Source organism: Thalassophryne amazonica, chromosome 17 (assembly GCF_902500255.1).
Source record: "Thalassophryne amazonica chromosome 17, fThaAma1.1, whole genome shotgun sequence".
Lineage (NCBI taxonomy): Eukaryota > Metazoa > Chordata > Actinopteri > Batrachoidiformes > Batrachoididae > Thalassophryne > Thalassophryne amazonica.
Window position 1 is genome coordinate 53,523,073 of NC_047119.1, and position 16,637 is coordinate 53,539,709.

General features: G+C 43.9%; 1 protein-coding gene across 1 annotated transcript in view; it reads left to right on the forward strand.

Annotated features, from left to right (window-relative positions):
• Positions 1–7,108: 7,108 nt before the first annotated feature.
• ank1b (ankyrin 1, erythrocytic b) overlaps positions 7,109–16,637 on the forward strand; it is a 208,679-nt gene continuing 199,150 nt past the window's right edge. The window contains exon 1 of the mRNA XM_034192685.1: positions 7,109–7,259. Within this exon, the coding sequence (XP_034048576.1) occupies positions 7,134–7,259 (126 nt within the window). The 5' untranslated portion in view covers positions 7,109–7,133. The remainder of the gene's footprint in view (positions 7,260–16,637) is intronic.

The window sequence follows — 16,637 nt, forward strand, 5'->3', positions numbered from 1 at the left end:
CACTTCAATCCGGAGAAATCTCTCGGACTGTCCTGTGATGCATCACACTGTCAGGATTGGAGCAGTACTATGGCACAGGTTCCCTGATGGGAGCAAGCACCCAATCGCCAACGCATCCAAGACACTGTAAAAGTCCCAGAGGAACTACGGTCAAATCCACAAGGAAGCTCTATCTATCATGTTTGGCTTGCGCAAATTCTATCAGTACCTTTACAGTCAACATTTCATGCTTGTTACGGATCACAAGCCTCTCATCCGGCTGTTTGGGACCAAAGGACAGGTACGCCATTGCTGGCAGCCAATTGTCTCTCGAGATGGGCTCTCTGGCTACACCAGTTTGACTACACCATCCAGTATCACCAGACATCAGACCATGGAAATGCTGACGCACTCAGTCATCTACCTGCAGGTGAGGACACGATCTTCGATGGGGAGGAGAGTGATGATGACACTGACATGGTGTGCCCAATCAGAACACTGAGTCTGCAAATCAGGCCACTCGACAGCAATCTCCTAGTCAAAGAGTTGGAGAGAAAGATGTAGTCATCACCATGGTCAAGCGTTATGTAGGTGAAGGGTGGTCACCCAAACAGAAAGACGATCCTGATGAGGTAGAAAAATTGTAGGGAGCTCTCAACATATGCAATGGATGTTTACTGCACAGATCCAGAGTGGTGATTCCAGAGTACCTGAGACCACAAGTCCTGGAACTCTACATCTCGGGCACTTCAGAATGGAGAAGATGAAACAACTCGCAATGACTGCTGTGTACTGGCCAGGCATCGATGACGCCATTGAAGGAGTGAGCCACCATTGCCAGTCATGCGCAGAACATCAGAACAAGCAGCCACAGCCCACTGGTCATCCTGGATGCTACCAGAAAAATCATGGAGCCAGATCCATGTTGATCACGCCATCAACTTCATGGGCTCTAACTGGTTGGTAGTCATACTCAAAAGTATCACTTGGGTCGAGAGCAACAATCAATCTTCTGGAGGAGGACTTCGCTCATTTCGGCTACCCACACACACTGGTGACTGACAATGCTACAACATTCACCTCAGAAGAGTTCCAGAGCTGGTGCAAGGAACGAGGAATCACGCACCTCACAGGAGCACCCTATCATCCTACCACCAACAGATCTGCAGAACGTCTAGTGCAAAGCTTCAAACAAGCACTATGCAAGTCATCTCTGCCACCAAGGAGAGCACTTCAGGAGTACCTGCTACAGTACCGCCGTACGCCAACATCCTGTGGATACTTGCCAAGTGAACTCCTCAACGGTCGCCAACTCAGAGCACGGATTGACACACTGCTGCTGTCACCTGCACACATCGCTCAAGGAAAGCAGATACGCCATGCGACCAAATTACAGGTCCAGGAATTACCCATACCCGTGGACAAGCTCATCCGAAACTACCAAGTTGGTAACCCAGTCTACGCGGAGTACTTTGGACATCGTCGTGACCAACAGCCGAGATGGGTTCCTGCCATCATCACAAAATGACTGCGTACCAGATCAGTCAATGTGAAGGTCATTCCTTGAGGACCCACCTTGAGACGTCACTGGGAGCAGCTACATACCAGATACATCAGTGAGGATGATGTCAACCCACCAGAGGACTTCTCTGTTGACAGAAGCATCAACACAGAAGCGGAGATTGTGATTCCACCTACACATCATCCAATGGAGATGGGGGGAACCCCTTCCTGAGCAAGCTCCACCAGCACCGAGGTTCAAGATTCCAGCACCAGAGTACGGACCACACAACCCATGCCGTTCCAAGTGGAGACCAAGCCCAATAAGAAGATATCACTCTAGATCATCAGCCTTCAGGGGACACCTTCAGGCTCAGTGGTGAGGTGTTGTGGAACAGCCTAGAATGATTCTCTGTTTACAGATAAGCAAAAACATGCTTATTTTCTTGATTAGTCTAGACTGTTCTGTGGCCTTCTGGAGCGTTCCTGCATGTTCTGTAATGTTGCACTTAGTACTGTGCTTTTCCACAAAGTTATAGAATAACTAACAAGACTCTAATGAGATTCTAAGTAAACAACTTCAGCAGTATTCGAGGGCTGTCAATAAAGTATAGGTCCTTTTTATTTTTTTCAAAAACTATATGGATTTCATTCATAGGTTTTTACGTCAGACATGCTTGAACCCTCGTGCGCATGCGTGAGTTTTTCCACGCCTGTCGGTGACGTCATTCGCCTGTGAGCACTCCTTGTGGGAGGAGTCGTCCAGCCCCTCGTCGGAATTCCTTTGTCTGAGAAGTTGCTGAGAGACTGGTGCTTTGTTTGATCAAAATTTTTTCTAAACCTGTGAGGCACATCGAAGTGGACACGGTTCGAAAAATTAAGCTGGTTTTCGGTGAAAATGTTAACGGCTGATGAGAGATTTTGAGGTGATACTGTCGCTTTAAGGACTTCCCACGGTGCGAGACGTCGTGCAGCGCTCTCAGGCGCCGTCGTCAGTCTGTTTCAAGCTGAAAACCTCCACATTTCAGGCTCTATTGATCCAGGATGTCGTGAGAGAACAGAGAAGTTTCAGAAGAAGTCGGTTTCAGCATTTTATCCGGATATTCCACTGTTAAAGGAGTTTTTTAATGAAAGACGTGCGGACGGGTCCGTGCGTCGGGACGCAGCCGGCATGGTGTGGTGGCACAGGAAAAACACCTCGGTGTTGATAACCATTTGTAAAATCCAGGCGGTTTTTGATGGCTTTCAGTGGAGTGAGTATATGAGAAATTGTTTAACAGCTGGACATGTTCCAACTTGTCCTTAAGGCTTCCAACAGAGGTGTTTTTCCTGTGGCGGAGCATCGCGGCGGCTGCGAGCCGACGCTGCAATCCGCCCGCACGTCTTTCATTAAAAAAATCTCCTTTAACAGTGGAATATCCGGATAAAATGCTGAAACCGACTTCTTCTGAAACTTCTCTGTTCTCTCATTCCTTCTCAGACAAAGGAATTCTGATGAGGGGCTGGACGACTCCTCCCACAAGGTGTGCTCACAGGTGGAATGACGTCACCAACAGGCGTGGAAAAACTCACGCATGCGCAACGAGGGTTTCAAGCATGTCTGACGTAAAACATATGAATGAAATCCATATAGTTTTTGAAAAAAATAAAAAGGACCAATACTTTATTGACAGACCTCGTATAAGGCAGACAGGCAGGCCTCTGGCAATGTTTTTCCCAGCACTTGTAATTTGAACCTTTCTTGTAAATAGCTAAGGATTTGTTAATAAAGCATTTGTTGTTGAAGACCATCTTCCTTTGTGGAATACAACAAAAATGCAATATGTGGTTAGTATAAAAAAAAAAATCCTCATACAGCGAGGCAAGTAAGTATTTGACCCACTGTCGATTTTGTAGTTTTTCCATCTACAAAGAATGGAGAGGTCTGTATTTTTTTTTTATCATAAGTACACTTCAACTGTGAGAGACAGAATCTAAAAAAAAAAAAAATCAGAAAATCACATGGTATGATCTTTAAATAATTAATTTGCATTTACTGCATGAAATAAGTATTTGATACAACGCGTTAATATTTAATGCAGAATCCTTTGTTGCAATTACAGAGGTCAGACTTTCCTGTAGTTCTTGACCAAGTTTGCACACTGCAGCAGGATTTTGGTCCGCTCCTCCATACACATCTTTCTCCAGATCTTTCAGGTTTTGAGTTTCAGCTCCCTCCAAAGATTTTCTATTGAATTCAGGTCTGAAGACTGACTCAGCCACTTCAGGACCTTGAAATACTTCTTACGGAGCCCCCTCCTTAGTTGCCCTGGCTGTGTGTTTGGGGTCATTGTCATCTTGGAATACCCAGCCATGACCTGTCTTCAACGCTCTTACTGAAGGAAGGAGTTTGTTTGCTAAAATCTCATGATACATGACCACATCCATCCTCCCTTCAGTATGGTGCAGTCGTCCTGACCTCTTTGCAGAAAAGCACCCCCAAAAATGCTTTAGGGTGACACGGTATTCTTGGGGTTGTTCTCATCCTCCAAACGCGGCAAGTGGAGTTGGTACCAAAAAGCTCTATTTTGGTTTCATCTGACCACATGACCTTCTCCTATGAATCCTCTGGATCATCCAGATGGCCACTGGTGAACTTCAAATTGGCCTGGACATGTGCTGGCTTGAGCAGGGGGACCTTGCTGCCCTGCAGGATTTTAAACCATGTTTAAAATGTGTTCTACACATACAACATATACCATAACTGTTGATTTGACCTAGCTCCTCACTGTGTGCAGGATCCAACACACAGATTTGTTTCGTCTTAGAAATGTGGATGTTTCAGATAAACTGAACTCATTAAGATATTGTTTAATATACATTTTTAAAGGTTTCATTAAAGCACCTGGTCTGCTCTGTGTCAGCCTGATCCCGTCAGATCTCAGAAGCTAAGTAGTGCAGGACCTGTTTAGTACTTGGATGGGAGACCTCTTTGGAACACCAGCGGCTGTGTGTTTCTCCAGGTAAGACTGGAGTTGCATTAGGAAGGGCACCCGGTGTAAAAATGTGTGCCAAGTACCAATGCAGATCTGGCTGTGTCCACTGTGGCGACCCCGACCCAAAAATGGGAGCAGCCAAATGGACAACAACAACAAAAAAGGTTTGGGTAAATGGGCTGCATTAAAATAGTGCTTTTACATCTGCATCAGAAGCTCAAAGCACTTTACAATTATGCTTCACATTCACCTAGACACGCCAAAGTCAGGGTGCTGCCATACAAGGTGCTCACTACACACCGGGAGCAATGAGGGATTAAGGACCTTGATGAATTCCCCAGTCTGGCTGGGTTTTGAACAGAGGACCCTCTGGTCTGAAGCCCACTGCTTAACCACTAGAGTCTAGTGGTGTCCAAACTATTCCAGAAAGGGCCAAGAGGGTGCAGGTTTTCTTTGCAGCCACTGACTCCAGCAGTCTCTTTGGTACCTTTGTTGGCGAGGAAAGGTTTTTCTGACCTTTAGTTCATGGACAACACTGTAATCTTTTGCAGAATAAATGGATACTCTCATTGCAGTATTGAGAAGCCAAGTGAGGAGTCAGAGTATCTGGGTTAATTTGCAATTGTCCTGATTCAAGACTAATATTCAGGTCTTCAATGAGTTCTTGGACCTGTGTGCAGTGAAAGGTTGAACTTCTGGAGAAATTTTTTTTTTCAGTCTCAGGAATGCCATTCATGTCTCTGGGTCATTGACCTTTGACATCAAGAGATGGCTGGGACGAGCTTACGGAAGGTCATGAGGTTGCTAGACAAAGGTGTTTGGCAATGTTGATATATTTTAGGAGAATGAAGGTCCACGTTTTTAGCGTGTAACACTAACAAATCTTACTTTCGAAAGTGAAAAGACACTTATTGCTGTGTTTTATGTAAAGACAAAAGTTACGTGGGTTTTCTTTGGCGGGGAAGCTCAACGTTGAATGCAACACGTGTGAGCCTTTCCTGTGTTTATAAATAATATGTATATGTCACGGACATGAACGTGTGAAGCTCTTCAGCGTCTCACCATGTCATTTCCAGTTTGTGGCTTGTTTTACCATCATTTTATGGCTTTTTACAACAATATTGTCTGGTTTTGTGTTTTTTTTTCCCCACTGGGCAATTTTTTTTGTGCCATTTCTGGTTTGTGCCTTCGTCTACTATAAGAGCGAGCGTCGTGCCGCTGCGCGGGCATTTTGCTCATATAATACACTAAAAACATTGCAGCTGCATTTAGTTATGTCCACTTTCTACCTCTCTTTAACATAAAGAGCTCTACAAGTTTTGGATGTTGAACTCAACTTTACAACTCAATTTGTAAAGTTGAGTTGAGTTGAAGAAGTGTCAACTATGGCATTTTGGACATTCTCTGGCATTTCTGTGAGCATGTCCAGCATGCCTCAGAACTTCATTATTGAGGACCACAGTGATGGGTGAAGGTCACATGATGTCCATATTTCACCTGGCTGTTGAAGAAGGTGGCTAGTCTTGAAAGGTGGGGATGGACCAGCTGTCTGCTTGGGTGGTTGCCATCCAGGACTCAGTGTGGTTCTGCATAGTGGATTTTCTTAAATTCTTAATTTTAACTAACGAAATAGTTAATGGACTAATTTATGACTCTGACAGATTCACTGATTGATTGATTTATTTTCATGAATTAATATAAGTATTATTTGCCGCACTTAATTTTTTTAATGTATCAGTAGACTTGGTCTCACCAAAATCAAAATATGGGCCTGTAATTATGTTTGCTTAAATCATGTCCATGTTCCTGCTGTTGTTTGCTCGTGCTGCTTAGTGCTTCAAACATGCACGTCCTCCTCAGGAGAGGCAAAGAAGGGGAGCAGTGGAATATGAAGGGGATGGAGGAAATCATGCAATTTTAATGAAGCATCCTTGTTGCTAATGTTTTTTTTTTTGTTTTTCTTGTGCAACTCTGACACAAAAGAATGAGAGATCTGGGCTGTGTGGCATTATGTTTCCATGTTACAGGAAAAGCAGCCTTTGATTGCCCAAAATGGCCAAACTGTGAAACAGAATCGCCTCACAGAGGAATCAATCAGGGATTGTCTTAACACCTTTCTTTTCTACCTCCTTCCATCTATGTCTCAGTGCTGGTCTTACTCTGTTTCACTTCCTTGGTGGCTGCTGTGGAAAGCCATGGCCCGATGGAGGGAAGCTGCAGAGCAGCAAGAAAAGAAGCACGTAAGATGGATAAAAAAGAGGGAGTTCTGCAGCAGGATTCCCCATCGTGCTGAACACAGGACTGCGTGACTGCTCCACGCAGGCAGAGGGAGAGAGGGAAGAGAGAGGAGAGAAGGCAGAAAGGTAGGAAGGAAGAAAGAAGGGGGAGGGGAGACATTTCAGCGCAGTGCAAGCTGAGTGGTTGAGTAGCAGCAGCGCGCAGCATCAGGACCACTAGCTGTAGCATCTTCTTTTGTGGTTGCTGGTGGAGGCTGCGTTGAAGCTGGACACAGACACTCCTGCTGTTCACCTTATACACACCCTCATGGCGTGGTGGCACCAGAGAAGACGGAGTGAGCGGCGGGGCTCGGGGAACCGAGCATCTAAGGAAGTTAGTCCAAAGGAGAGGAGGGCTGGAGTGACGGAGGACAGGAGTAGCAGCAGCAGCAGCAGCGGCACCATGGCGCAAGCTGCCAAGCAGCTCCGCAAGACCAAGGACCTCGCGGAGGCCGCCGCCCAAGAGCAGAGGGAGAAGGAAGAGGAAAAGATTAAAAAAAGGAATCGATCCAGGGACCGCAGGCGCAAGGTATGGCAATCTGTCTCAGGGGAGAGGGGAGGTGACAGCGTTTGTTGCATCCATCTTTTCTGCTCCCCTCCGTCTGTAGTGCAGGATTTGGTTAGGATGCAGTTTTGCGTGTGTTATGGCCTCAGCTGCTGTCAGGCACAGATGGTCTGATACGGGTTTGCTCTGGAGGGGAAGGAAAAATCAGCCTGATGATTATTGTTTTGTCAGTGGAGGTGTGACCAAAACCAGCTGCGTTGTTAAATAACAGGGAACGTGATGCCCTCTTGGCTCAGTGAATCCGTGTTACTCTTAGAGCTGGTGTCTTCCCCCAAATTACAAATGATTTATTTCTGTTTGTACATGGGGGGGGGGGGATGTAAAATAAATGCTGAAGATGGTAGAACATGCGATTTGTAACCCATCTCACGTGTGCTGCTTGAACATGCAGCTATGAATTTTTATGTTGGAGGTTTGTGTTAGAATGTGTGACTAACTCGATACAAAATGCCTGTAGGCACCAGAGCTTCCATTCATTCTTTTGTCTTTCTTCATCATCTCTCTCACATTATCCATTAGGTGCAGATTTCATTGGTGTGATGCTGCCCTGCGTTACATTCTGCCGTTTTCATGATGCATATGACTATATGTTTGAATGATGCTTAATGACTGGATTTTAAAACAACATTGGTTTCATGTGAAATCTGATAGTTTGTATATGGAAACTTTGACGTATATCAAAATTTCAGTGTTTGAATATTTGTGCCGAGTTGAGGCAAAATCTAACAAATGGATTCTGCTGGGAGATTTTAGATTTGCTGTGATCTCATCTTTTTTGGTTTGGCAGTTTGTTGGTTTCTGTTTTGTTAAACAAACTGGACAAATGCAGCGGTAAAAAGCATTGTTGTGTTTCTTATATTTGTGTTGGATGTGTTTATTCCATCATCACAGGCTTGTAGCACTTTGTGTAGAAAATATTCTTGTTACCAGGATTCATCTTACAAGTGAAAATTTCAAAGTAAAACCATCATTTTCCATCAAGCAACATGTTGATCTTCAAATGTAAACATGAAATTGTCATACACTACAATACTAACTATTTTCTAAACTGAAAAGTGATTAAAAACCTTTTTTTTCCTGACATCTGTGAAAGACACTGAGTTCACTGTATTCTGGTATGACATTAAAATTACCTTGGTGACAAGTGAAATCTTTTTCTGAGAGGTAATCCATCAAACTCAGTGATATGCAGAGGAAGGGTGTGGGGCATATATCTGGAGAACGATATTGAGGATGGAGCTATCAGGCAGGGAGAGAAAAAGAAGGCCAAAGAGAAGATTAATATGTGGTGACCCAAGAGTGTTGGGACATGTCTACTAATACGTAATGCTCAAGGCTGACCAGCCATGATCCAGTTTATGCCAGACCTGGAAGTTGAGCCAGAGGTGTAGACGCTGAACACACTCAGCAGCGACCTGACAGAGACAAAAGAGGAGACATTTGTACCTGTCTAGGCCAGACTGTGAACAGGACTTGGGGGAACATATTCCATAATAGCAAATGAAGGGACAAAATGAATATTTAGTTTAGATAATGTGCCTCAGTTAAATCTAAATTATTACTTGATACTTGAATTATTACTTGACTCTAAAGTATTTAGTTTTGGCTAAAGTTTGGTGCACCTTCATGAATCGTGATGAGTTTGTTCTCATCAAGTCAGTAAGTGGAACCTCACATAATGCAGTCATCAGTTTAAAGAGTTAACAAATATCCACTCACAGCATATAAATGATATTGATGAGGAGCTAGTAGCCATGGTAACTGTTGCAGGACTGCTTCAACAGCACCAACTGGGACATGTTTGAGGATGAGGACCTGGATGTGTTTACAGACACTGTACTGTGTTACATTAAGAACTGTGTAGATATGGTCACAGTGGATAAACGCATCCGGGTCTACCCCAGTCAGAAACCCTGGATGACCAGGGAGGTGAAGCAGCTCCTGAAGGAGAGAAACTCCATCTTCAAAGCTGGTAATTGGGCTCTCTACAGCACAGCCCGCGCCAACCTGAAGAGAGGCATCAGGAAGGCCAAGGAATGGGCCCTGATGGCTTCTCTGGATGGCTGCTGAAAGACTGTGCAGACTAGCTTGCTGGGATTTTCACCAAAATCGTGAACGGGTTTCTGACACAGTCTGCTGTCCCATCATGCCTTAAGACCTCCACCACAGTCCCCCAACCCAAGAAATCGCCCATAACCAGCCTCAGTGACTACTGGCCTGTTGCACTCACAGAAGTCACATCATGTCATTTATAACCCCCACTTCAGACCCACACCAATTCACTTACAAGGCCAACAGGTCAACAGAGGACCTCCACACCATATTGACCCACCTGGAGCAGCAAGGTAACTACACCCGTCTTCTCTTCGTGGATTACAGTTCAGCATTCAACACCATCCTCCCCCATGCATCGTGAGGAAACTGCTGAACCTTGGTCTACCTCATTCCAAATGTCTTTGGATTAAGGAATTTCTGTCAGATTGCTCACAGGATTGGTTCCCACATATCCACAGCTCTCACACTCAGCACCGGCTCCTCTCAAGGCTGCGTGCTGAGCCCACTGCTCTTCACCCTCTACACCTCTGACTGCCCCCCCATCCACACTAGCAACACCTTCATTAAGTATGTGGATGACACCACAGTGGTGGGCTGTATCACTGGAGGAGATGAGTCTGCCTACCAGGATGAGGTGGAACAGCTGATGGTGTGATGTAGAGAAAATAACCTGCTCCTGACACATCCAAAACCATGGAGCTAATCATAGACTTCAGGAGAAACAAAACAGACATCAGCCCATTATCACTGGGGGGACCTCTGTGGAAACAGTCAGGGACTTCTGTTTCCTGGGAGTCCACAAGAGGAGAAATTTATATCCTTTTTGGGACAGATGGACAGACTGAAATCACCCCGACATAATCTGCCTTTGGGCTTTCAAAACCAGTGAGGGATTCCTTCTGTTTATCAGTTCTTTAATTGGAATTTTTCAGGACTCTTGTAGTGTACTTTTTATTATTGGCATATATTCTTTTATTCAGTCACTTACTCGTCTTCAGCCGCTTACTCCAGTTAAGTGTCACGGGTGGGGAGGTGGGGGAGTCAAATAAATGGTAGTGTGTGCGCACGTGGTGGTTGGGGCATGCAATGGCAAATTTCAAATAGCATAAAATTGCACGCTAAAAAAGAACTATTGCACAGTCAATGTAACAAAACGGCAAATAGTATGAATAATCCATGTCATGTGACGTACAATCCACCAATTAAATTACAAGGATCCACTCAGCTGTTACATAAAAAACAAGTCATGAATGCTTATGAGTGCAATGGTAAGAATATTTCATGAGGTGAAAGATGACATGTTCCATTCAACATATAATAATAAATAATAATGTGATTTTTTTTGTGTGTGTGTGTGTGTGTGTGTATTACTCAGTGAACCTACCAAACTAGTAAAAAAAACAAACAAACAAAAAGCCCACAATTCATACTCCAGAAAATACATTATGTTATGAGACAGTAGTGATTAGTTCATTTGTTAATAGAACTCTGTCCCCGTGCTCACTGAGCGAGAAGCGTGGAATTCTTTGGACTGTCATCACCACTGAGTGAAAATCAATGAGAAGGACTGCTTCATGGCCATATTGGATTTACAATGTTGGGCTTGCGTAGATGTAATGAAGTGCATTGATTGGTCAGATATTGAAGTAGAATGATTACCTCGACCACGAAGGTTAGATGATCACTGGTGTTTCTTTGTTGGTTTGTCTGCTGGCTGAAAAAGACACTGAATGGATTGCAGTGGAATTTGGTGAAGAGGTACACTTTCGTTCACTGAATGAGTGGTTGTTTTGATTTGGGGCACATGAAGAATAATTTTTTAATGAATATTTTTCAATGTGTCCTATTGAGTCTGCACTTGAACTCGCTTAAGGTCAGAGATAAAGAGAGGACTGCTGGTTTTTGGTATGTGATCTATGAATGTCCCGATCTGATCTCAGACATTTAATATGGATTTTCTGCTGATACAGACTCCTGATCTGATACTACAGGACAAGTTCTTTGAAATCAGTTGAGTGTGTGAGCGCGACAGCTGAGCAGCTCTACAGTGCATTTATGATCTGTTCATTATCACCGAGTCCTTTACTCTTAGTGCAGGTTTCTGCTAGAGGTGGGCGGATCGATCCTAATATCGATAATATCGATACCAACGCTGGTATTGATATTGAACGATCCTCGTGTAAAAAGATCAGTACTCAAGCTTTTTTCTCTCCCGCACGCACTGACTGCTGCGCATGGAGATTCATCAAAGTCTACTCTCTGTCTGTAAGAGCAGCGCTGCGCTGTGTCACACAAGACGGAGCAGCGCACCCTTGTATTGTGGTTTGTCAGCCCTCTACCTCAGGAGATTTTGTTTTAAGTTATGTTGAGTGATATTTTTTTAAACAAAAATTTTGATTGTGATAATAAAGTATTTTGTTGTCACGTACAATGTTTGGCGAAATTCTGTCCTAGGTCTTTTGGATCCTTTGGATCTATGAAGCTTAAATATGAAAAAGTATCGGTATCGATATCGATATCAGCAATACTGGGCCTGTATTTACTTGGTATTGGATCAATACCAAAATTCCCGTTATTGCCCACCTCTAGTTTCTGCCTGTATTCTACTTCTCACGAACATAGTCAAACATAATATTATGTGTCTCGCTTTGCATCACACACAAAATCTGAACAAACCAATCACAGAGGTGTTGGGCGCAGCTTGGTCACTGGTTATTTGCACTTGTGTTTTTCAAAATAGCAGAAGGAGGTGAACATCCAGGCATTTTTCAGTACAATGTAGTATTTTTAACCAAGATTATTTTTGAATGCATTTTCTGCAGTTTTTCATTGAAAGCTGAGGAATGTGGCTGCAAACCAAACTGGAACATTATGACTCTCTGCAAACATTAAAGAGGTAGTTTGAGTGCTGACTTGTATGCTGGCATGTAACTTGGAGAACCACCTCCCAGTTAAAGTGCTCATAACATAAACCCAGTTTCAGTAAGCAAATGTAGGTCACAAGGTGTCTTCAAAACATGCTGACGTTTCGAGCCAAAAATATAGCAGAGGTACTGAGGTGAAGCTTTCCACTGGAGGAAAAGAATAAATTGTCCAAGATTCCATGTGCACCTGGCACAAAGCAGTGGCAACGTAGCACAAGCATCAGTGCTAATTTCCAGCTGATGCTGTTGTTCAGAACTGTACCTGATGTGGGGGAGATCTGGTGGACGGAGATGGAGGATAGTGCTGCAGGAAAGAAGCTCTCAGCTGCTTTACCCCAGGAGGGTTTAGTAACTGCTCCTGTGAATGATCTGCTGATGCACTCTGGTCCATCTCCTCAGCAAAAAAAAGTCTGCCATCTGTAGTATATAGCAATGTGCCAGGCGAGCACCTGCTTGTTTCAGCATAGATGGAACATTTCCTGGGAAAAACCTGTAGGTTTTCTACAGAAACCCAGTGTCACCGACCGAATAGTCAGCCCCTAAAAATCGGTCCACCCTTCCTTCACTGTGCATGCATCATTAGCCTTGGTTCACGGATTATCACCTTGTTTCTGCTTCAAACTGCACTCTAGCCATCATCTATCTCAGCGACAGATATCTGAAGCTTTTGTACAACAATCATTTCCACATAAATTCAGCATTATTTTGTTATGTGTCGGACGCAGCTCGGAGAACCGACCAGCGTTTGAAGGACCCAGTATGAAATAAGCAGAGCACGGTACAAAGGCTAACTGAATTTAATACATAACAGTGATAATATAACAAAAAACGGTGCGGCCTGGCGTGGTGCGCTCCCAGCAGCGCTAACGGTCCGGAGCCAGAAGCTGTTTCGGACCCAAGGACCCCGCCGACACCCCCCAGGTGGCCGCAACAACCGAGTCTGTGAAAGAAGGAACCATTATGCGAGTCCACACTCTACACACAGAACACTTAAAGGTGTACAAACAGCAAACACTTCCTGGCTTGATTACTGATCAGCTTCCCAACCTGCAGGCATGGAACATCCAGTTCACAAAACTCCACCGCAGTGGAAGCTGATACATGACTAACAAACAGCTCAATACAATAAGGTGTGAGGGACACCACATTTACTGACTGTATAACTGTTAGTCACAAAATCTAACGTACCTCAGGAAGTGTGCTGACGAGCGTGAGACCTCACCCCCTCCTCTTTCACAGACTGTGCATCAAACCTGGACGTTCTCAGCATCCGCTGTTGATGAGATGGCTCCCGAGACGACGATCTCACCCGTCTGGTCACAAGGTCGAGTCTCTGGCAAATACACACTGTGCACTCCAGTCTTAAATGCCAACATGTTCCACTCCATCCAGATGCACCACAGATGTGAGTCCTGACGAGTCGCAGGTGATCAGGGTGAGGTCCTGACAGCCTCAGCAACACAGCCACTCAGTCCCAAATGCACGCCACCTGGGAGGAAAACCAAAAAAACAGAAACAAACCGGCAGCCAGGCCCCCCCCAGCCATATAACATTATTTCATCAGAAAAGATGGAGGAAGCAATCAGAGCATCGCGGCTACACAAGATGCTAGCTGACGCGTTCACTGCGTGTTGGTCATTTCAAAATGTCACAGAGTATCGCCTTGTTTCTGCTTAAAACAGCCTTCTTTCTGCTTAAAGCTGTCATTAAAATGATTTAAGAGGTTTTACCTTATCATCTGATGGTTAATAATCACATTAATCCATTTGATCGCTTTGGGTGAAGAGACTCTGTCTCAGATGAGCTGCTGGGGTCCGGCATGACGCATGCGCAATGAAGGCAGGGTGGACCAATTTTTAGGGGTGGACCGTTTGGTCTGCAACACTGGAACAGCCGATATGAAGCCCATATCTGGGCATGGCCAAGACAGCAGCGGCGGCAGCGCTGATTCTGCCCACATCACGATGAACTCACCACCATGAAAAAGAGGTGGAGCATAGGTGGCTCAGTGTATGATGAAAGAAGCCTTAACACGCCTCTATCTTTGAGTTCGAACCAGCAAAGCTAACAGCATATTAAAGCATATTTTTGGGGACTGTGCAGTGGTTTTCATAGTGATTTGCTTTGGTGTGGACATTGAAAGTTATGAGCCGCTTATTTTCTCAATAACGTGCATTAGTTGGAACTAACGGATGAAGCTCCCTGTAGCTGCTAAAAATACTAATACTGTTAGCATACTGTCAGGGTTGAACCTGCTGAAAGAGGCAGCTCAAATTATTACAGAGAATGACCACATGGGAAACACTGAATTTCTTTCCTGATCTGGAGAGAGAGCCGGCGGGCTTGACCCTCGTCACCACTCGCCAGTCAGCTCTGAAGGGCCCGCCCACTCACCTCCTGAATTTATTGAAACAAGTTTGCATACAGGCATATGTAAAAGACAACACACAACATCTTGAAGACACACAGTCTGTTCTCACATTGATATGAAATGATTATGGCTTTCCACCTCGGGCGTCTAATGGTCTGTTCTCAGACAGATATAGTTGTTCTCAGATATGAAACAACTAGCATTACAAGAGGCGGAGATGATGGACACAACCGCTGTCACTCAAAGCAACCACACCCACAATTATAAAAACTTTAGCCCTTAAAAAGTCTGAAACTAAGAAGTCAGAAAAAAAAAACCCTCTCCCCAAACGGTTGTCATGGACGAGGAAACTATCAATTTCAATTTATTAATTTATATAGCGCCAACTCAAGACAAAGTCACCCCAAGTCACTTCACACAATTCACAACAACACAAATTAATCTAAAATCAAACTTAAAAGCAAGAAAAGCACAATAAAAAGACAAAACACAGTACAATAAAAATAAATTACAAAACAAACACAAACAGATTAAATTAATGATAAGACAGTCTAAACAAATGGGTCTTTAGTCTTGATTTAAAACTATCTATACATTTTTTCAAAAGTTGGACATTTTAAGATGGATTTGAATGGGAAACTGCTCATTTTTGGAGCCAGCCTCAAGAGGCCTGTCAAGGAACTGCAGCTTTTCCTTCTTCCTGTAGGGCTTCATCTAAATCAAAGTTTACCGCTTACCAGTAGCGGCTGGCCCATAGGGGGCGCTCGGGCGCTGCCCTCCTAGATGTGGAGAGGAAAAGTCATAATATATATTTAAAAAGTATTATCAATGTCAGTTTTACTTAATAGTATGTGCCTACATGTAATATGAATGATTAAAACAACACTTCCTCCAACTGACTCTCATTCAACAGTGCATTTCCACCGACAGAAGCAGAAAACGTTATGTTCCTCGTCTTGGGCGATCATTCAAGCGCCCTTGAAGTGCAGCGAAATAACCAATTGTATGTAGTTGCTAGGGAAAATTAATAAATATTTGGCAAATCAACATTGCCAAAATTAATGGCTTTGGGGCGCTGGAATTTTAGCCCTTGCTACAAAAATGCGGGAACGTTAGATTACAGTCAGTGATACACGTGACGCTGCAGCTGTCAGTCAGTCAGCAGGAAGAGATGATGGTGACGACGACGTTTGGGTTATATTTATTTATTTTTATTTTGTCTCAGTGTGTTTTGCTGGAGTAAGTTGAAGAACTCTTCGGAGGTTTAAAACGGGACAAAACTCATCAAATCAATGACACCAAAGTTTGGCGGGGATCCTTTTGGAGGTGCGCACATCAGATCTTTCTCGTGGTTTAATGACAATTGCACATCCCGGTTGGAGGAGAGACGTTTGTCTGACTCGTTATAAACCGTGTCAGGCTTCTTTCACACTGTCAGCGCGCACACGTCACGGAGGCTGCTGATCTGCGCGGATGGAAAGGAGCGCGTCCACCTCTTCAGGTGAGCTGACGAGCTGCTCGGATTTATTCCCGAATGTTGCTCCTGGTGTGAAAACGAGGGTGAAAATTTAAGATAAAACGAATGAGTGATGTTTTTTTTTGTTTGTTTTAGGGGATCAAAGCTGTGATCTTTATTGGGACAGCAGACCAGTTATAATGGTAATAGGGAAGGCCGGGGCTCTTTGTAACAGTGTTCAAAGCTGCAGCCATACTGGTATTTTGATTTTACTTTACACGTTATGAGGATCAGTCCACAGAAGTGAAATATTCTTTGGAGTATTCCACACTCTAAAACAAATTATTTGCTCAATTTAAAAACAAAACAAAAGCCTAAAATAGCAATTTGCATGTTTTTTAAAGAAATTCTAACTCAGCCACTGAGTTCACACAAGACACTTATAGTCAGACAAACCCAAGTTTAGCAACGCATTTAATTAAGTGGTTTTGTATACTTCATTTGCTTTGTCCTCTACACTGTTAATTAATTTTAAC